The 22,035-nt window shown below is 41.0% G+C and overlaps 1 protein-coding gene across 1 annotated transcript in view; it reads left to right on the top strand.

Moving 5' to 3' along the window:
• Window positions 1–22,035, top strand: part of LOC308120401 (VPS10 domain-containing receptor SorCS3-like) — a 54,739-nt gene that overhangs the window by 26,331 nt on the left and 6,373 nt on the right. Inside the window, exons 5-26 of the mRNA XM_080481006.1 lie at window positions 34–107; window positions 992–1,056; window positions 2,666–2,784; window positions 6,117–6,206; window positions 6,400–6,579; window positions 7,477–7,623; window positions 8,527–8,629; window positions 9,792–9,868; window positions 9,963–10,054; window positions 10,898–11,005; window positions 11,280–11,397; window positions 11,542–11,675; window positions 12,303–12,416; window positions 13,827–13,998; window positions 15,860–16,046; window positions 16,323–16,456; window positions 16,854–16,977; window positions 17,293–17,405; window positions 17,664–17,798; window positions 19,540–19,639; window positions 20,565–20,670; window positions 20,777–20,937. Of these exons, the coding sequence (XP_080337132.1) occupies window positions 34–107; window positions 992–1,056; window positions 2,666–2,784; window positions 6,117–6,206; window positions 6,400–6,579; window positions 7,477–7,623; window positions 8,527–8,629; window positions 9,792–9,868; window positions 9,963–10,054; window positions 10,898–11,005; window positions 11,280–11,397; window positions 11,542–11,675; window positions 12,303–12,416; window positions 13,827–13,998; window positions 15,860–16,046; window positions 16,323–16,456; window positions 16,854–16,977; window positions 17,293–17,405; window positions 17,664–17,798; window positions 19,540–19,639; window positions 20,565–20,670; window positions 20,777–20,937 (2,653 nt within the window). The remainder of the gene's footprint in view (window positions 1–33; window positions 108–991; window positions 1,057–2,665; window positions 2,785–6,116; window positions 6,207–6,399; window positions 6,580–7,476; window positions 7,624–8,526; window positions 8,630–9,791; window positions 9,869–9,962; window positions 10,055–10,897; window positions 11,006–11,279; window positions 11,398–11,541; window positions 11,676–12,302; window positions 12,417–13,826; window positions 13,999–15,859; window positions 16,047–16,322; window positions 16,457–16,853; window positions 16,978–17,292; window positions 17,406–17,663; window positions 17,799–19,539; window positions 19,640–20,564; window positions 20,671–20,776; window positions 20,938–22,035) is intronic.

The raw sequence follows: 22,035 nt of genomic DNA, 5'->3' as shown, positions 1-22,035 counted from the left end.
TGTGACGAAGACTGGCCTAATTTTGTCTTGCAGCTGTACAGTTCAATGGACTTCGGGAGGAAATGGCAGCTCGTTCACGACAACGTGATGCCAGGCCGGTTCTACTGGTATGATTACTTGCGTCACACTTTCGAGCCGTTTTGTGCTGTGATTGATTGTAATTTGCATAATGATAGTGTTGATGACCCTTTGCTGTCACTGGCATACTCTGACCTCTTGTCAAAAGCAGATCCCTCCCTCAGTGGCAGTCAAGCACAAAACCGATTACATTCATGTCACGTACACCTGAAGGAATATTGTGTGTTTTTTCTTTTCTTTTTTTTCCTTTTCATAACACTAACATGACATGCTGTTTTTGTTGTCGCTGTCATTTAGTAATCTTGACTGCACGGGCAGAAGGCTTGAATATTGATGCAAACCCGTTTATCCCCGTTTGTCATGGTATGTGTCAAACCAAGTGTGTTTTTCAGCTGGAAAGGAAAGGACAATGGTTCTAGGACACTCTCTCCACATGCATGGACAGTGTGACGCTCGATGAATAAGATAAGCGCAGTGGGTATAGCAGCACCCGAAACAATGAATTATCTCTGCTCCTGAATACGCTTCCTTCATGCACATTATACCAAATAGTTATTTTTCAAACCGTTGTTGCAGCCACCGACAATTTCATAACAACACACATTTGCCATGGTAGATATTTATGGGGACAGCGGATATTTTGTCACCCTCTCCTTTGTTGTTTCCTTTGTTGATGCCTTGGTGAATTGAAATTAATTGCTGCTGGTGGCGCAGATTCCACACTGACTGATTTACAGGATGATAAAAACATATTGTTACGTGTTTCTCAGGACAGGGACGTCCATCTGCAGCCGTGAAACTGCCTCCCTCTCTTCTCTGTTTTAATCTTTTTTTTTTCTTCTTCTTCTCACCCACCACCCTCCTTTTGTTTCTGCCTCCATCCACCCCCCCTCCTTCCCCACAACCTTTCAAGGGCGGTAATGGGCCTGGACAGAGAATCAGATGTTGTGCACATCGAGACGCGCATCGCGAAAGGCCGTGAGTGCAGCACTCCTCTCTGTTACAGTAGCAGGACCCGCAGGACCCCTTTGCCTCTCATTTAGAGTGAGGTCACGGGCAAGATGAGACTTGTTCTGCTGTTCATATCGGTCCCCGATGTCTAGTAAAGCAGCAAAGGTGTCTACTGGCAAAAATGGAGAGTTTTAGCGAGCTGATGGATGGTTCCTCCCCTTAATCTATCCCCTGTGCTTCATAGACAAACCTCAACTCTCCTTTTCCAAACGCCATGGATGCGTTCTGTCGAACCAATTACAGGAGTTTCTGTTGCTTGATAAAGATACTCATATTCCTCCTGTGGTGAGAAAATCGGTGTCTGAATTAGCATACAAACTCACACAATGACACCTTGAACTTTTTGTTGCTGCTTTAGTTCGGCATATGAACTCATTTGGATTTTAAAAGTACCGGCCGAGCAGCATCAGTGGTCGAATATTCCTGAAGATTAAAACAGTAGAAGCAGTGAACCTGGTGTGGATTCAGCAAATATACTGTATTTCTACAGCTGCTCCAATAAAGACAGTTTTAAGGGTAAATTGTACTTTGATCATTAGTGGGGAGTCACAAAGTATTTGCTTTCCCTTACAGTATTTAAGTTGACTTTGATGAGATGTGTACTTTATTTATGTACTTGTTTTTCATTTTATTAGTATTTACTATTTATTCATAAATTACTCAAAGATCATTGGCATTTTAAAATATTCAAAGTAAATTCCCCATCTTTATCGTTATGATATACAGCTGTACAAGAAATTAACATGTCTCTATCACATACTAATACAAATTGAGATCAGGCTTGTCAGAGTAAGGTAATGCTTCTTCTGTTCTTTTCAAGTCTCACTGGAAAAATTAATGAGAAAATATTAAATGATTTTCTAAAGGTCTTATGTGTGACTCCAGAATTGACCACATATCAGATTGTGATCGTGAACAGCGATAAAACAGTAGCAAACAGCACTTTAGTCAGTTTAAATACATGTTCATAGTCACTTGAAAATCAATGAAAACAAGACATTTTTATAATGTTATGAAGCCACAGCAGACACTCTGGACAGGACATCAAAAGTAGACATGGTTGGTAACTTTAATAATGCTGTACGTTTTACTCCTGAAATGTTTATAACACTTTTATGTGTTACTTAATCCAACTTTAACAGATAATAATTCTGTCTCTTCCTGTTGCAAGAGCAAAAACTGTTCTGACTCCGGAAGGCTCTCAATCACATAATATTGTTTGTCCAAGCTGCCAAACAGGACAAGGGAAAAAAACAAAAAACAAAACAGATAATAATTCTTATTATAGTAAAGGATCAAATCAACTGAAAGGACGACTGAAGCCAGAGATGAATTTAACAGCGAGGAAGTTACAACAATGTGGAAACGTGGAAAATAATTACGTTTTTACTTTATTCTGCAATACATGTGGGATTGTGATTGTTATCCTTCACTTGTTTTGTGTTTGTACTTGCAGTACATTTTAATTTAACTTGAGTTGATCAAGTATTTATATTCGTATGTGGTGTGTTTTTGCTCTTTGGATCTGGGGCGCTCTTGCCACCTCTGCTCCTGATTGAGTTTTTCTTTCTTTCAGGTGCTCAGTATGTGAAGTGCAGAGCTCAACGATGCAACGAAGGCAACCGGCAGCACCTGTTCCCCGGACATGTAGACACCAACTCACTAGTTGTGCAGGATGAATATGTTTTCACTCAGGTTTGCACAGCAGCACATGGCTTCTCTTAATCACACCAAGGCATTCGTCATCATTTCATGCAAAGGCTGCGGTCCTCTGTGAACTTTGCTTTTCCCGTTTTATTCTTTTTGTAGATTATTTTTCTTTTTTTTTTCAAGCTCTCTTGTGCACCCAATTCATGCTTTTCCATCAAAATCCATATAATGGCTTTCCTCGCCACACCTGTTCCCCCGCTGGCCCGATGTGCGTTTTGATTATGTTTTGTCTCGTTCATGTCAAGGCACGCTCAGTGCTTGAGTTTCCGCACAGACTTACTTCATGCCTGAAAAATGTGTCCGCTCGCTGAGAGCACATGGCAAAGGAACTGTGAATAGACAGGTTGGTGTTCTGATTACAATTGACTCCGACTTTGACTCCAATCAGACAGCTGCAGTCAAGGTCATTATTAGAAATTTAATTTTCAAATGCCCTCCACTGTCATTGATTTCCATCCATAGCTGAGTAATTTTCTCTGCACCGGTCAGGCTTGATGCATTTGGTCATCCTTGTTTGACTGCAGTTACATTTGAGCAAAATAAACGGATAGTTTTTCCTGGGCTACACGCCTTCATTTTGAATAAACACCCTAAATGTTTGGTGTTGGGTTTTTCTTAATTTATTTATCCACAGATTTAATCTTTTGATATGCTATGATGTTGCAGCAGCGATACTTTAGCGGTGACCCAGTTTCACTTTCAACACACTTAATCCACAGACTCGGTTGGAATGGCTACGATGTAAGACTGTAAATGTATGAGAAAAATATATCTCAGTGTGATTCAGAAATGGTGATTCGATAAAAAATTCCCAAATTGCATTTAGCAGAGATGAGATTGACCGCCGAGGCGCGGGCGGACATGTGGAAGATGCCGGTGAAAATAACTGGACACACATAGAGTGTCTGCACGGAGCTGAGGTGGCACAGATGACTTTCTTGTGACTTTCATTGCTCGGGGCAGTTGGATTTAACTTGACAAAGAGTAATGAGGTTATCGATTGGGCTACAACGAAATAAGCAGTCTTCAACACCTCCAAAGTCTCTTGGGAAAGAAGGAACAGCCAAGTGCAACATCCTCAAAAATGTGGCCTGGGAAAATGCAGCTCATTGATTTTCGATAGATTATTCCATTAGAGCCCTAATGTAGTGTGTTGGGGGACAAACACCATCCTTCTAGTTGATTAGAAAATAAGCAATCAAGTAGTGTTGGCCTGCCTGTAAGTGGATGGGAAAGTGGTAGTGCATTAAGATCTTCAAGACGCACTGTAGATAAAGCCAACACAATTTGCACTGCCTCTCAGCTTTAGACTAATTGAGATAATGATAATAATTTCTGTTGTGACTGTGATTTCAGGCTGCTTTTCACACTACAGAAAGGAGAGTAAATTTGTGAGCATTTTTATCAAGTCAGTCGTGCATTGTGAATGAATGTGCCTTCTCCGGGAGATTCTTCTGGTCCCCGTTTCACAATGGGGCTGCGTTTAGGATGCAGGCTAATTCACAGGCATTATGGTGCAAAGTATTACACGCCCAAGCCATTTTGATACTTATTGATTAAGTAACAGTCAACAAGGCTTCTAATTGAATCCTGACCAAGTATATGCTGTGCAAAAAATGTTTTAAGTGTCAATCTATTGAAACTGTGCTTAATTCACTAACATGAGAGAATAACCGACCTACTGAGTAGTTTTAAAACAGTATGTGTGTTCCAGGAAAAAAAGGGCATATTTCAACATATTTAAAGAAAAATAACTACAGATACTATATTTGTGCATTAACAGATCAGCCATAACATAATGACTGCTGATGGGTGTAGTGAGGTCTTTTTTTTATAATTAAAATTTTCGATGAATATAAGTATACTGTACAAAAGACATGGTAATGTAGATTAAACCTGTACCCTATTACAATCCATCCATTTGGAGCCAATCCACACTACCTATGGGTGAAGGTAGGGTAAACCCCCGACAGGTCAAAAGCCCACAACAAGACTAATAAAAAGAGAAAGACGAGCACATGCACGCATACACAATTTCTGAATCACCAGTTGACTTCAAATGCATCTTTTGGGACTGTGGGATGAAACTGGAATGAATGGAGAGAAGTGACAATTCTAACCACTACAACACTGTGTGTGCCCCCATTATATTCGTTTACGTCCATGTAAAGCCAAATGTAATTCCAAGACTCAGTAATTAAACATAGAATATAGATGTTTATAAATTGTAGAGTCCCTCCTGAGTGACACAGATATATTTACTTGCACATCTGAAACCACTGACGGTGGGAAAGTGAAATATTAGACAAACGCACTACCAAAATCAAACATCTAATAATTAAAATAACCGAGAAAGAGTTGTTTAGATCACAAATTAAGGTGTTGTTTTCCTGTAGTTGTTTTTCAATAACACTGACTATATCTTCTTCCATTGCATCTATAGGATTGGGTTAGAATCAGAAAGGATTGGGCAAGAGTAAATATTCGAGTGAGTTTGACATTGGCCTGTTGGTGATAGCAGGACACACAATGTTAGAACATCTCAAAAACTGCAGCTCATATGAGATGTTCCCAGTCTCATGTGGCCAGTATCTATTAAAAGTGGAGCAAGGAAGGAAAAGCAGTGAAATGTTGACAGGGCCATGGGTGGCCAAGGCTCATTGATGCATGTGGGACGTGACGGCGCGCCCGTGTGGGCCGAGCCAATAAACAAACTACTGTGGCTCAAACTGTTGCCGACGTTAATGCCGCACCATATAGGAAGCTATGAAGAATACACAGAGTATCACTGCTTTTTGCTTATGTGACAGCAAAAGATTGACATATTAGATTGATTGGTGTGTACAGTATGCATGGAAGAAATCATAAACGCGATTGTGACACGCTAAATAGTCCAGTTGTTCTTCAATATACAAAATCTCTCCGTATGATTGACGTTGTTATGAGTTGATGATATTTTAAGATGATTATTAAGTGATTATCTAATGCTCTCAGATAGCCATCATGTTCAGGCTGATGAGCAGAGAAGCTTTTAGTCTTCGCTATCACTCACACAGTTGCAGTTGTCATATTTACCATTGGGGCTGCGCAATTTTAACCAAGTGGTCACAATATAATTGCGTATTCAGCTTTAGCACATCCCAGCATGTCCCGTATGTTCCAACATCCCTCTCCATTTTGTGTCATCACAGCCTACGTAGGCCTACATGGAAGAGAGAATCATGCCCATAGCACCACGTAAAATGAAAAATCCCAAAACCTTCCACATGTCGTCAGATTAGCGAGTGATTCAATTGCTTTGACTTTTTATTTTGAAGGTAACCAAGTCAGGACGAGCCAGTTACTTTGTCTCCTACATGAGGGAATCCTTCAAGAGGATGAAATTACCTAAGTATTGTCTGCCGAAGGTAAGAAACAAAGACACCAGGAGACAGTCTGATTTGGACTTGTTGCTTATGTTGTTGTTGTTGTTGATGAGATGTTGTACTATTCTTGTTTGTAGTGAAATGTCACACTGTATCTCTTTCTGTAGCTGCAGCTCCCTTTTGTTTGCTGGCTTGTAGCTGTAATCCCCCCCCCCCCCCCTGTTCTCCCCTGCAGGACATGCATATTATCAGTACAGACGAGAAGCAGGTATTCGCCGCCGTCCAGGAGTGGAATCAGAACAACACTTATAGCCTGTACATCTCCGACTCCCCCGGGGTCTACTTTATCCTTTCATTAGAGAATCTGAGAACCAGCCGAGGACCTGCCGGCAACCTCCTGGTCGACTTTTATAAGGTGTGTAGTTAGCCTTGTTGCCGGACTGCTGCTGTCATCGCACCTCTAATTCACCCTCCCTCCTACAACACACTCACTGAAAGCGTCTGTCAATATACCGAGCTGTGATTATAATTACAGCTGTACTTCATTGATTGGGAGCTTTTAAAATAAATGCCATAACAGTTATGTGACAGTGTAAAACCCAAGTATTTGCTTTTTATGTGATTTTACTTCACTACTTTTATTCACGGGTAAAGATTTAAGATTTTACCTGAAATGTGTAGGGCCATCTTATAAAATTTAATACAGGAAAATCCATTGAAAGTAGATCAAATAAACCTAATACCAAAGCCAATGGTGGGTTTTCGAGTAGTGTTGCATACGATTTGGCACATTTTGCTAAGAATACTACATTTTCGATGAGTGTTAAGGTTTAATGATATAATTCATTTGAGCCATAGCAACCGCAGCAGAGACGGAGTGTTGATAAATACTGAGCTGCTGTTTTGGTTTTTCTTTTCTTATTATATTTGTTTAATGTTGGATCATTTCTTACAAAATGTCACAGACAATGGTGGCTAATTCTATTCTATTCTATTCTATTCTATTCTATTCTATTCTATTCTATTCTATTTAGTCTTCAGTAGTGTTGAACTGTGTTATATATTCTGCCCCTTTCACGTAACTTGATTGAGTTGATAGAATATGAGAAAACACCTTTATGCATGTCATTGCAGCCAAACACTGATATTTCAACAAAATTGATGTGTCGTTTTAACGCATTTTGTCAAAGATCTTTATTTTGCTCATCTGGTGCTTATTTATCCTCTGACAGACATATTTGTGGATTCATTTCATGATTTAGATGTCAAAATTGCTCAGATAATAATGCGTCTTTGCCGTTTTCCTTCATAGGTTGAGGGGATTAATGGCATGTACCTCGCCAACAAACTGGTAGATAATCTCATCAAGACTTTCATCACATACAACAAGGGACAAACATGGGCCCTGCTGCCAGCCCCCGCCACTGATGTGCTTGGAAATAACCTTCACTGCATTCTGGTGAGCTTGTGCCTTTGGGCAGGACTGAATGGATGCCTTCATTCATGCAAAATTAAGCTCGTGACATATATCATTCATCAAATGTTTCAACCTCATCAGCCGCGCTTCGGATGTTCTCGGATTCAGAGCCATGTTTTGCCTGCCAGGTGCCGGCTTCGGCATCAGCCCATCTTTTTAGCCTCCTAAATGACCAAAGAGATGCTTGGCTGGAGGATTCGTATTATCAGCGTACCTCACAGGGTGTCACCGCGTTAAGTTTCAGGGGTCCAGACTTTCCATTAACCTTTGTGATTTCAATTTACTACCGGTAGTCACGCCGGACTAATGAATGTTAGATTACACTGAATTACATTAGGTGGCTGTATTGTTATTCAGTGGGTATTATATTCACCTAATCCAGCCAGTATGTTCAGTAGAGTCTGAAGTCATGTATATCCTTCAGGTAATAGTAGGTTACAAACTTTCACTGTGTCGTACACGACCGGTCTGCTCCCGTCTGCTTTCTGAACCTCGCCAACCTCAGCGCTTTGAAAAGCCTTATTGATGTTTTTTCTGCATGCTTTAGTCAGAGAGATGAGTGAAATGATTTGAATCAATTTCGCCAGTTTTATCAGTGCATCTTGGAGAATTTTAATTACATGCCTTGTTTGCTTTAGAATGAAACAATTCAAATGCCCTCTGTGTCCTCTCAGCCATTTTCTCATTTTTTCTTTCTTTTTTCTGGCGGAGGAGATGAGAAGAACAAAGTATCTTTGTTTTATAAATGGTCTCTGAAAATGTTCGCACTTTTCTCTCAATGAGAAGAATGGTTTGAAAGCAAAGCTAATTATAATTGCCTCTGTTGAGATCTGAGATACATACTGTTTTCAACTTGCGCTGTATTGGAATCCGTTTTGTTGACAGCCATTTTGCTCGCTGCATCTTCACCTGGAGATGTCTGAAAATCCCTACACTTCCGGACCCATCACCAGCAAGAAGTCTGTGCCAGGAATCATCGTGGCTACAGGTACAGTTCCCTATGGAGGGATGAGACTGTAGTTTGGTTACTTTTTAGTGAGTTTATGTGATTTGCACCTGTAAGTAAAGTAGACTAACAGTGAGTCAAACCAGACAGAGTGACAATAGACCTCAAGTCTAAAAGGGCACTGACATTCAGACGAGGAACCAGCAATAACAATTATGTTATGAGACCAATCACATAATCAATGAAAACATTGGTAAGTAAGAGGTAAAAAGACGAAGTGGAGTTTTTTTTTTTTTTAAATTCCTATTCTCTCATGCTTCTCATAGTCATAACTTCTGTTTTTGAGATTTAAAACATTTTAAAATCTAAAAAATACAAAGCAGGAAAATAGAGCTTTGCCCACATTTACTAGTCATTATATTGGCCCAGAGGACGTCTGGCTCACAAGTGAACCTCTTAGTTCTGTCAAGAATATACTATTGTAATGAATAACTAATAGATGTTGAATGGTATCTTGGAAAAAGGAGCAGATGCAATCACTCATTACGCTTTCTTTGGCTATTTTAGAACCATAAGTTCTAAATAAACCGAGGCCGAAGATGCTCTACATTCTATATGTTAGTTATTCTTTGGAGAAAAGTGTTTATAAACAAGGAAAAGAAGCATCAACAGAGGGGCTGAGATAACTACAATCACGCGACCATCAGCAGAAAGGATATTAAGGCATCACAGCTGCTGTGGACAAAAGCAAATGTTGGATGATCATGTGGATGTCAGTATGACTCAGAAGGACTACTTAACCAACAATTTCCTCCTTTAGCAGACAGAAGTTTAGTGAAATAGTAAGTTACAAACAGCGTAATAATATTATTGATCAGTTACTGCCATCAGTAGTGGTGTTACAGTAACGTGTTACTGTAACACCCTAGTCCCAACACTGCTTGTTTCTCAGGTGAATTAATCACATCTGGCCCTCTTTCTGTCATTGAAATCAGATGTGGATGCCTCATGTCTTGAAATCTCATATTTTGGGGTGAGATGATGAGGTTGCAATAAGTCATAAACTGGTTTTCCAGGTGAATGAGAACACGTGCTAATTTGTGAAAAAAAAATTTCAACTGATTGTGCGTATAGGTTTGTTGTGGAGTCTTTGCTATGTATGCCGACTGAAATCATTCATGTTTTGTTTTGTTTTTGTACTCAGGGAATATTGGAACACAGCTGTCCTCCAGCAACCTTGGGATGTTTATAACATCCGATGCAGGAAATAGCTGGAGACAGGTGAGACGCGTCTATACGCTGTGTTTACTTTCAAGAAATCTTGTAGTCGTGTCGGAGAAATGAGTGGAGCAAATCAGTTCCTTTCTCTTTGCAGATTTTTGAGGAAGAGCACAATATTTGGTTTCTTGACAATGGAGGGGCTTTGCTGGCTGTGTTACACGCAGTGACACCAATTCGACACTTATGGTAGGTGTTGCTCATCGAGCAACCGCTGACGCAGTAATTACCATAGGCAGGCGCTGTAGGTGTTGGACTTGTAGTGGGAAATTACCTGTCCGCAATTTGGATTTTTTTCTTTTTTTTTGGGGGGGGGGGGGGGGGGTTGATGCGGCATATGATTACATTTAATGTTTTGAAATGCTGATGGGCCAAGTTTGCATGATTATTGTATCGACAATGCAGCTTCAGAACAGTCAGAGTGATTTCCAACAGAGAAGTGCGTTGAAGCTTTGTACTCCTGGTTGGATATGATGGTTTGAGTGCTTTTATGTAAATGAGTGAGAAGCAGGGTGGAAATATGAGACTGAGAATGCTCTCATAAGTCCCTCATACTGTCGAAGCTTTGTAACACCATCTACTTTCATGTCCCTGCACACTACAGCCCTGTCAAAAGTGATTAAGCTCAGACAAAGGTGATTTGAAACCTGCCCAAATCTATTTCTAATGCTACAACCTGAGTCATATCTCTCTTCTTTTTTCTTTTTTTTTTCTGTTGTGTTGTCACCTTCAAAAAAATTTACTTGGGCCCAAGGAACATTTGTTCTGTTGTTCAAGCCTGTTGTCGAGATAATTTTTCACATTGAAGAGAATTCAAGGCGCTTCATTTTTCAGCTGCGGCCAAAGCTAAACGACCTCAAACCTTTCACCATATTTCTTTCTGCCTTGCGTTTCATTGTTTAACCTGTGTGCTTGTGAGGTTTAATGTTTATAGGAACAAAAGACCAACATATTCATCCACTGTGTGTGGGTAAACAGGAATAGATAGAAATCCATACATTGACATTTGTTTTCTTTGTTTTTTTTATGCAGGATCAGTCTGGATGAGGGGAAGAAATGGGACCGCCACAGTTTTTCCTTAGCCCCTCTGTATGTGGATGGAGTTCTAATGGAACCAGAATCTGACAATCACATCATCACGTAAGCAGAGACGCACAGGTACAGTCTGGGAGGAATAAAACAAATATCAGGCTTGACGAATTAGTGCCTCTGTTGATGTAAACAAAGAAAGGTCCGATGGATTTTCCCCAGCGACTCCCAACACTTCATCAGAGGAGACGCTGTCCCGTCTGTCAGCCTAAATGACAGATTTCAGATGTGCAGGTGCTGCCTGTCGCATCAGAAATCTGTACATCTGCGTCGCCGCATATTCTCTGCTGACATTTGCTTTTCCTCCAAATGAATCCTGGTGTAGGTTTTTTGGACACTTCAGCCATCGGTCAGAGTGGCAACTGATTAAGATCGACTACAAGGGTCTGTTCAGCAGAAGATGCATGGATGGAGATTATCAGACGTGGTATCTGCACAACAAGGTAACAGGAATCACTTTTGATGTATTGCTAACTTCAAGAGATGCATCTTGTAAGATAGATCTTTTGTTTCTGCCTCCTTTTGTTAATGTCCTATGTTTTTGTTTATTTATTTTTGCTCTAATCTATTTCGTTTCTGTCTGGTAGGGCGAGCTGTGTGTCATGGGTGAGAAGCAGATCTATATGAAGCGCAGGCCGGGTAACCGCTGCATGTTGTCCCAGGACTACTCCAGAATTTATTCCTCAGAGCCGTGTCCCTGCACAGCATACGATTTTGAATGGTAATGATATATTCTCCACATTTTCCCCGCTTGGATTGTACCATTCCTCATGTTTTTTTGTTTTTTTTATTTCTTCCCCCCGTGTCCTCCAGTTTTGTTCATCACACGTTTACCAAACAGCCCCTCCACTATGAACACGTAATTCAATTGTACGGAATTAGAGCCGCTTGTCGACGTTTGTAATAAAACACTCCAGCATCAATTTGCAGTACTTCATACGCCTTAATATCCATCTTCTATCGCAAATTTACTGGATAACCAATATGACTGCATTCATCCAATCTAATTATAGTTTGAAAAATGTAGAAGGGACTTGAAAAAGTTTTCATCATGCTACTGTAATCTGCATAATGTCAAGTGACTTATTAGAATTCAATTAATAATAAATCGTTAAATGAATTTTAAATATCTTTTTTTTTTTTTCCCATCAGTGTGAAATTCTGTTTGATCCCGCTTGTCTGACAATGTCTCTGGTTGTGGTCTTGAATTATGCCGCGAAGCTCCAACCGCAAAGCATTTGCCCCACTACAAAAGCTTGTCAGAGCCAGATTATTTTGAGTAGCAGCGTTTATCATTTCATGAAGTGTTGTCGTGTTTTGTTGTTTTATTTTTTTTTCCTCCTGGCAGTGATTACGGGTGGGAACGCCAGACGAATGGGAAGTGTTCCCCTGCTTTTTGGTTTAATCCAAATGGTGTTGCTAAAAGCTGCAGCAGCAGCCAAACCTTCCTTAACAGCACAGGGTAAGTGGCCCCCAATGTTCAGTCCATCACTAAACAATATTATTCCATTCCACCTTGTTTGTCATGGTGTTCTGAATTTCAACAGAAAATGCTACTTCACTGCCTCTTGCCTCGGAAATAAACCACAGAGAGCTGAAAAATGTAACCCACACTGCACTCCAGCACAGCAGCTTTTGGCGATGCAGCAAGTTCAAGCTGGTTTAAAAGTGGCAAAATTAAGGAAACTCAGTGAGGCGTGTGTGGATGCTAAATCTGTGTGTGGTGGCTGGACACGCTTCGTCCTGCAGTGAACTGCAGAAATTAAATTGAAGAGCTGCTTACAAGTTGAAAATATTAACGGCGGTGGTGACACCTTCCGGAACCATTAAAAAAAAAAAGTGTTAATTTTTTTTTCTTTCTGTTAAGTAGTTCTGTAAACATAGTCTTGTCTCTATGTTTGTGCACTCTCTTGGTTGCTTCATCAGGTTATCTGATCCAACAGTACTCTTCTGTCAATTATACAGTTGTTACCGTTGTATTCCTCATAAATGTATTATTGAGGTTGTTGATTGCTGTGGTGTCGCTGGGTTGTATTAAATCAACGTGGGCTTTTAATAATTCTGTCTCTCCATTAACATATCTGAGAGGGGCAGAATATTAAAAACAAATTTCATATAATGCACTCAAGAACGACACGGACACCCACTACAAACTCGTTAATTTAAAAAAACAAATCAGGCTTTTTTAAGTTCATTGCAGAGCAGGGCTGCTGTACTGGATTGTATTACATTATAATGGGGTTTCTAATAAAGTATAGAATATGATGAGCCTTAACAGTAGTTCCACCTATCTGATAATGTATCGATGCTGCAGTTGTTCGCATGCTCACCTCACAGCGAGAACATCAGCTGGAGGGTTTTCTCCTCCCACATTACAAAAACATGCATTTTAGATTCAATGGTGAATCTAGATTGCCCTGTGAGGGACTGACCCCTGTCCACGGTGTACTCTGCCTTCACCAAGAGTCAACCGCTCTGTGATAGATAATATAGCAGCTCCTCCGTTGGCCCGGACCACCCAGATCATTAGCCTTTGCTACACAGCTGCATCAGTGAGTCAGTCATGATCCTGCCACTTGTTCACTGCTTTTCGTTCCCTGGACCATTTATGATAGATACTGACAACTGCAGAATGGGAACAAATAACAACAGGTTCAGTTTTTCGAGAAGTCTCCGATCCAGCCGTCTTGGCTCTTGTCAAAACCGCTCAAATTCTTACACCTGTCTATTTTGCCAGCTTCCAACACAGCAAATGATCAGTGACGACCAAGCTCAAGATAATCCATGTCCTTCACTTTACCTGTCTTAGTGTTATTGCTGATTTCTGTGGCGCTCATTTGTATTTTTTTTTATTTACATTGTCACTTGCAAGGTATCGTAAGGTTTTGTCCAATAACTGTAAGGAGGGAGGAAAGAACCTGTACTCGCCCAAGAGGGAGGCCTGCCGTCCCAGACCGCCTCGAGGTCTCCGGCTGACCACCGGTCCGGGAGAGCTCAGCGCTGCCGTCGGGAGCAACGTCACCTTCATGGTGTATCTTGATGATGTGAGTCACTTAAAAGCCACTGGTGTTTTTTTGTTTTTTTTTTAAGAAAGAAAAAAAGATATAATTGTATCTGTATTGTGCTCGCCTTTCAAGCCTGGTTCGACACCAGCATATATACACGCCATTTTAAGAGCCACGACCACTGAAGTGCTCTTTAGAACTGCAGAAGTGCTCGTGAAAATGGGGTGAAATCGTGTTTCATCCACCTCTAAAGGACACCGTGAACCAAGGTTTTCATCATGCGATTAATAAAATTTGAAGTAATACACATAGGTCCATTACAGTGTGTCCTGCAGTAAATATGCTTCATTTGAACATATTTTTTCATCGTACAAACTGTTGTGTAAGTACCAGTAAAGGAAGAAAAAATGTATCAACAATAGTGCATTGGTAGATACAAACAATGCCTCAGGTCTTAATGGGTTAAAAGGTCTGTTTAGTTGAGTATTTATGTACAGTACACTGCTTTAAATATGTTTACATAAAATTGAAGGTATTACATTTCATTCTGAAGGGACAAAGATATTATAAATTGTTTTGTAGAACCATCGACAGTCAGAGAGATTTCTCCTCAGTCTCTTAAACAAATGCTGAGCTTCATCACAAGAAAATTCAATGATTAAAAAGTTGCTGGTGACACAAATCGGAAGTATTTGCAAAGCTTTCTTCTTCTGCAAACTGTGGAGATCTCGGTCACATTTAAAGGCAGTGTTTCTAGCATTTATTGAGATATTGAGCCCAAAACATTGATTGTACAGCAAATGTCTCACATTTACGAAATTGGCGCCACGTGTGAAAATCAACACACAGAAGATACTAATGAATTTTTTCTCTTCTAAGATGATAGAAGTCCTTAAAAATCTAACATTTCAATCTATTTTTACCAATACCTCATGTTTTTTTTTCTGTGAGCAGATAGAAACAGTGTCGCTACCCAGGAATAATCTGATCACAGGTGTAACTATTTTTCTCGGAAGTAGTCAGAAAACTGCTGAGCCGGTGGTTTAGTCCAATGTAATTTTTCACTGCTGTGAGCACCACCTGCCCCACGCTCACTTGAACTGTTGCAGAAATGTTTCTCTAAAGACTGGCTAAATAAAAACAAAGTCAGTGACAGAAAAGTTTTGGAAATCAAACTAAAGAAAAACCTTAAGTCACTTCTTTAGCCTGAATGACTTCAAGACTCAACTCATGTCTGGAGACCCTTAGGTCACATCCGATACGTTGTCTTCTGTCAGGAAAAGACACAGTCCTGCAATCGGTTAAAGGAGGTTATACAAGGAAAGTTTTTGTTTTATGACTCCCAAAAAGGTGAAGTTCTGGTTCGGAAAACTCCTGAATAATCAAAGATGTTGTACAGAAACAAACCAAGGCTATTTTACTGGAGGCTTCTTGTGCTCAGGACCCTCTTGTGTCCCCGTACACCAAACATAGCTGGCAAAATTACAAATTTACCTGCAACTGAGTTATAGGTAACTTTACAGTTGAGCATGTTTCCCACCCATCCCCCAATGGAAAAATCGCATAATTATACTATTCAACCCATTTTTCTCCTCAGTTACTTGTCTATATTTATTTAGTTTTGCATGATTTTAACTAGAAAAAAGTCCCACACACTCTTATTTCGGGACTTCTATGACCTCCTTCACCCCTGCAACTCTCTTTCCACGTTTCCTGTCTTGAATTTCTGTCTCTTTCCATTCACGCACATCCATAAAGTGTTTGTGACACCGCTCAGAAGACGTCTCCGGCGCCGGCACTTTAGCGGCGGCCTGAGCTTTCCTCGCTCGGCTGTGGTCTGACTGAAGCGTCCTGACCTAAGCCGTACTGACAGATACTGTGTCATACCTGCTGTCCACAGGGAGACTCGCAGAGGACGAGCATCCAGCTCGACTTCGGGGATGGCATCAAGATCACGTACTCTAACCTGAGCAGGACTGATGATGGCATCAGGCACATCTACAGAGCGACTGGGATTTACCGAGTGACAGCCTCTGCGGAAAACAGCCAGGGATCTGACAGCAGCACGCTGTTTTTACACATCACCAGTACGTGAATAAGAAACATCATTACAGATTCTTGTGGCAGTGCATATATGCTCCCCCTCTTTCAATGGGTAGTCACATTCCCACTCCGGTGAATTTCATTTCAGTCATGGTTGTGTTACTTCTATGCACTTTAGCCCCGGAAAATGCAAAAGCACACACCTGAAGCTAAATGTACAACAGCTGCGGGCTCAGTTCTACTCACTGTTTGCTGCGTGCTTTTAGTTGATGCATGTATGAATATGTGCTTGTGTGCGTGTGTGCCTGTTGTTGCCTCAGGTCCAGTGGAGCGCATGTATCTCTCCGCTCCGATTGTAGCCATAAGGGGGAAGGAGGCTAATCTCACTGCGTTGGTTTGGCCGAGTCACACCAGAACTTTGACCTTCTTCTGGTGGTTTGACAACAGCTCCGAGGTGAGAAGCTTCTCCTCCTCCTCTCGCCGTTTCTCCACACATACAAACGTTTATTTTTTCCGTCCTGTTTACTTCCATCTTCCTCCATTTTCCCACTCCTCTCCTGATGTCCTTGTGTTGTTGTTTACAATCTAAAAGTGTAAATCTACAGAGCTTTCACACAAATCATGTAAAATGGTAGCTGCACGTGCGTGGCCTGTGTCTTTCTGGATGATGCGGCTTGGATGGCTGGTCATATTTATTTATCACGTTGATTGTGTTCACTGCAGCAGCCTCCTCCTCATTATACAGTGTGTCAAGGGCTGCGTGTACATTGTTTTCTGTATTCAACTGAGAGAATGCGGGTTTTTCCGCTGCGATTCTTTTTGTTTTTCTTTTCTTTTTTTTTGTACTCCAGCCCATTATAACCTTGGAAGGAAGCATCTCGCACACGTTTCAGAAAGTGGGGAAAAACAAGGTCACGGTCCAGGTTGCTTCTGGGAGCACTGTGATGCAGGATTCCAAAGATATAACTGTTAAAGGTGAGCAGGGGAGACAGTCTTCAAAGCACTTTAATTGGGGAGACGCATGTTGCATGAATATGCAGGATGATATCTGGAGGGGAAGCGTGTGCTGCGCCTCTCGGCCGGTGCCGCACCCTGCGCTACGTTGACGTCAACGTGGACTCATCTAATGAATAAAGTGTCACGGTGTGCGAACACGAAGTCTCAAGGAGCAATTAACTTCACGGCGCATGTTGGCAAATGAAAAAAGACAAAACTGAACATCAGATTAATCAAAAACTAAACTGGAAGCAGCGTCGGCTCATAACAGATATCACTTCACCTCTCCGCCAGAGTTCTTCAGGTCACTGCTGTTGTCGTTTTCGCCCGCGCTTGATGAGCACAATCCTGACATCCCCGAGTGGCGAGAGGACATCGGCCGTGTGGTGCGGACAGCTCTGTCACAGGTACATCAAGTCCCGGGAGATCTTTCCTGCAGCCAACATCGAACACAGGTCACTTTTAAGGTCATTACTATTTTATACCTGCACGCAGTAATGACTCGGCAGTCCTGGTGGTCCACGTGAGATCTTTTTTAGTTGATCTACAATGACAGCCACCACACGGTTACATACTATCAACTGAAGCATATGCCAAAACAGTAAATCTGAGTTTCAGTCTTGGAAGTTCGAACTCCTCTATAACTGTCTGTTGTGTTGCTGCAGGTGTCTGGGGTTTCTGAAGATCAGCTGATGGTGTCTCTTTACCCGGGACTCCCGACCACAGCAGAGCTTTTCATCCTGCCTGATGAACACACGTCTATTGAGCACAAGAGGAGGAATGAGGAAGCTCTGGGCTCGGTAAGACTCACAATGTATAGATATGTGTTTGTGTCCAGCTGACTGTCTGGCTGTTTATTTATTTAAATAAAGAATGAGAGAAAAGCTGCTTGAATGATATCTACCGAGAAATAATTATCTGCAACATTGAGAAGAGAACAAACTCAGCTCCACTTATATAAGCCTTTTTCATCAATCAATCCGTCTTATTTACTTTATTTATGTAATTTTATGGTACTCTGGACAAATCTTGAATGCACCACAGGAGACACACAGTCAATTTAGAGACCGGAATTCACCCCAAAGACAACCATGGGCATGTCTTTGAAAGTAGGAATTAAAACCAGGAAAACGGTGCTAACCTCTACCCCTTCATGTGATTTAGTGTCTTTCTCATTTCTTTTTTTTTTAATTCTTCTTTTGTTTTGCAAAACATTCAGCACTTAAACCTATTAGGTGCTTTGAAGGTCTGCAGCTACCTAATTTAATTAAGCGCACACTGGACACAAAGAGAAAACATACAATAAAAGACTAATGGTTTTATGACTCTGTAAACAATGTAGAGTCAGACTGTCACACCGAGGTGGGAGACGGTGGCGCTTTCAGTTGCTCTGAGCAGTTTAAAAGCAAGTCAGTCAACTTTGAGAATGAAAAAAAAAAAAAGGACCAATTATAACAATAATAAAGATAAGAGTATATAAACACTGCTGTAAGACATGTTTCTGGTATTATGTTGTAATATTGCTCAAATGAGAATCTTCCATAATCTATATCTACGGTTCCACAATACCGTGTCATCCAAACATAATGTAGCTTAAATCAGCACAATGTTTAAAGCATGGAATCTGTGATTATTATTAATGCACTGAATGTGGCACTACTTGCCTTATAAAGTTTTTATTTCAACTGACGTTAGGGAGAAATTATGGATTTTATTTTTCCTGCATCATTACTTTCTTTCACTCCAGCACTAATTTCAACCTACATGGATGAAAAAAACTGACAAAGAGGCACCGCTTTTTTTTTTTTTTTTTTTTTTTTTTTCAATCAGTGTTTTTCATGCACAAAGTGACAAAAATGACATCTTCCCCCATAAAAAAAAAAAAATATATAACTCAAACTAGAGCAGATAAGAGATGGAGACTAGACCTTGAAGAAAAAATTAATGTGACTGTGTCTTTTTCTGGGAGAACCAGTGATAACGGCCAAAAGTGATCCATTTAACGATGATGACGAAACACATTACTCATCCGTGACCCTGTTTAAGTTTGAGGAAATGGCCGATGGAGATGTTTTTCAAAGTGCTGCTTTTCACTCTCATGATCTCGCTGTATGTCAGCAGTAGTGGTGGTCATTCATCCTGAATGTGTTCAAATTTCTATTTTGCAGTTGGTGATGAAGTGGTTCTTATCTTGACTCATCTCCTTTAAGGTTTTGGCGTATTTTAAGAAATTGAAAGCATCTTTACGAAGAAATGTACAAACATTAACTAATGGTAATTTAACAGAAGCCTGAGTGTCTCCTTTTGTACAATCTGAATCAAGTTGAATGTGTGGTGTTTTACTCAGTAAACTGGCATCAGTCACATTTCCTTAATTCTGCAAATGAGCAGAGAAGCATCTTTCTCCACATTGTTAAATTCATACTTTAGCAGCTAAGTGTAGATTAATGGTTTGTGAATAAGTGAGAAGATCATAAAATGCTATAAACTTAATGCATCCTCTGTTTGTTTTTTGTCCTTTTTGTTACTTTCTGACAACAGATAGCAGATATTTTTGTCACTGCCCTGAACCAAGGTCTGATCCGGTTCGAGCTGAAAGCAGACATTCGTATTATTGTATACATGACTCAGCAAACCTTGGGTAAGTTTTTGTTTCTTAATCCTATTAACCCCCCCCCCCCCCCCGACCATTGCCAGAAGTTGTACTTAAAATCCCTTTGCAGGTACATAAAACAAAACATCCAAATAGGCCTTAGGCCTAATGTATGCCAGTTAAGTACAGCTTGTCTTCCAATCTGCAGTGCATTTGTTCTGCTTGCCGATGTGCGAAAGATAAAACAAGTCTTTCTTAGAATAGTTTGACATTGAGTTTTACTTAAGAGCTGAAAAAAAAAACACAGAAAAAAAAAACCAAGGGAAAGACAAAGAAACTGTGTCTCCGGAGTTGATTTATACGATATTGTAAATCACAGGTTTCACACATCCTTCACAGCGTGCCAGTTTTTTACCTGAGGCCGTGAGACAGCAGCTCTCTTTTAAATCAGCCGATCAATGACATGATTGACGAAGGAGCCGCTTGGTATGCGCTGAGGAAATTGGCAGGGTCACCGGGTCATTAGCATATCGCAAAAACGTGTCGATCAGCCCCACCTGGCTTTACCCTTTTCATCCACCGATGGATCAGTCTTCATTTGTGTCTGCATACAAAGGTCTGGGTTGCCTTTAAAATGATCCGGAAAGGTCATAGACTTCATAGGCTTCCGTGTGAAGGAGAGAAAGATGGGCGGCCAGGGGAAATACTTTGAATATTGCATCTCAGCATTTAAAACGCCATGACTATGCATAGGCTTCTACGTGCGTGACGGCCCCCTGGGAGGAGCTTCGGACCTCCTAAAGGTTCGCTTTAGCGCCCTGAGGGGATAATGTGCAGAGAACAGCTTTTGAAACGGTACCTGCGGTTGTTACATGGCACGGGGGTAATGAAAGTAATATCCTTTGAATAACACACAAAAGAAATTATTTATGACATTTGTCTTGGTCGCTCATTTCATGTGTTTGCGCTGCAGCACCACTTGTGGACTCCAACGCCATCCACAGTGGGTCAGCCATGCTGATGCTGCTCAGCGTGGTGTTTGTTGGTTTAGCTGCATTCTTCATCTACAAATTCAAAAGGTGCGTTACCTCCGAAGGTTGGGCGGAAATTATATTGATTTCACCTGTAAATCACAAACTAATCTTTTTTCTTTTTTTTTTATTATTGCACTGCTGCGTCCTTCAGAAAAATCCCCTGGATCCACGTTCAGACTGAGGACAGCCACGAGAAGGAGCCCGAAGTGATAAGTACAGTCGGGCAGAATGACACCATGTCCAAGGTCAAGCTCAGCGAGTTTCCCTCCCCGAAAGAACTCATGGAGAAAGAGATGGAGGCCAGGAACAGAGGTACTCATTCATAACTTTACCACCATCCGAAGTGATTAGTTGTCACACTGTTGTGTTGAAAGACACATCCAAAACGGACAAAAAACTAACTTTGGATAAATTCAAGATATGCTTACAAGATTTTCAGCCCCTTCAAATTTGAAAATACTACGGAGCACCCTGAGGGGGGCATAGAGAGAAAAAAAATTACACGAGGGAATGAGATAATAAGTCGTTCCCTCAAGTTGATAACGCGAAGGAACCAGATTGTTTCATTCCCTCGCGTTATATTGTGGCGACTGTGGAGCTGGTGGTTGTAATTGAACTGTTGTGCTGCAGCGCACCTGCGCTGTGTCACACAAAAGTCAGCTGCGTCGGATATAGAATTTAGAGGTAGTTTCCGTTGTCGTTTTTAACTTGAGGGAACGACTTACATTATCTTGTTCCCACGCATTCTTTAAATTTTTTTCTCTCTGGCCACGCCGCAAAATACATAAAAAAGAAAAGAAAAACAAAAAGAACTTGTGCAGTGGACTAAAACATCTAGATCGGCTGTGATTCACTGCACACATGATGGGACTTCTGTGTAGGGCTGCGGGATGCTGTGTCGGACATTATTTGACATTTTGTCCTCAAAGTTATTTTGTTGTAATTAGAAAATAGTGTGAGGATTTTGAAAAGAGACGGATGGGGCAGAGCACCTCTCAAACCGCAGCTTTGCAGGGTGTCCCCCAGTCTGGAGTGATCAGTATCAATCAAAAGTGGCCCAGGGAAAAAATTGATGAAACAGCAACAGGGTCATGAGGGGCTAAACCTCATTGATGCATGTGAGGAGAGGAGACTGACCTGTCTGATTTAATCCAACAACGCAACAACCGAGCTGCCGTAGCTCAGAATGCTGCAGAAGTTGTACATGTCGGAGTATCGCAGATTGTGTAGCACAAGGGGAGATGCTCAGCACACCAACATTTTGGTCACTATGATGGCCGATGATATGAGTTTATTTGAATTCAAGAATATTCTTAGTTAGATTCCTGATTCTCTGATGCGCTCAGATATCCATCATGTGCAGGCAGTCAGTAAATGCTTGGCGGGCAGCTGTGCAAAGAGAAGCGTCCA

Source organism: Lipophrys pholis (genome assembly GCF_963383615.2).
Source record: "Lipophrys pholis genome assembly, chromosome: 15".
In the NCBI taxonomy this organism is placed as follows: domain Eukaryota; kingdom Metazoa; phylum Chordata; class Actinopteri; order Blenniiformes; family Blenniidae; genus Lipophrys; species Lipophrys pholis.
This window is presented reverse-complemented; position numbering and strand designations above follow the sequence as displayed.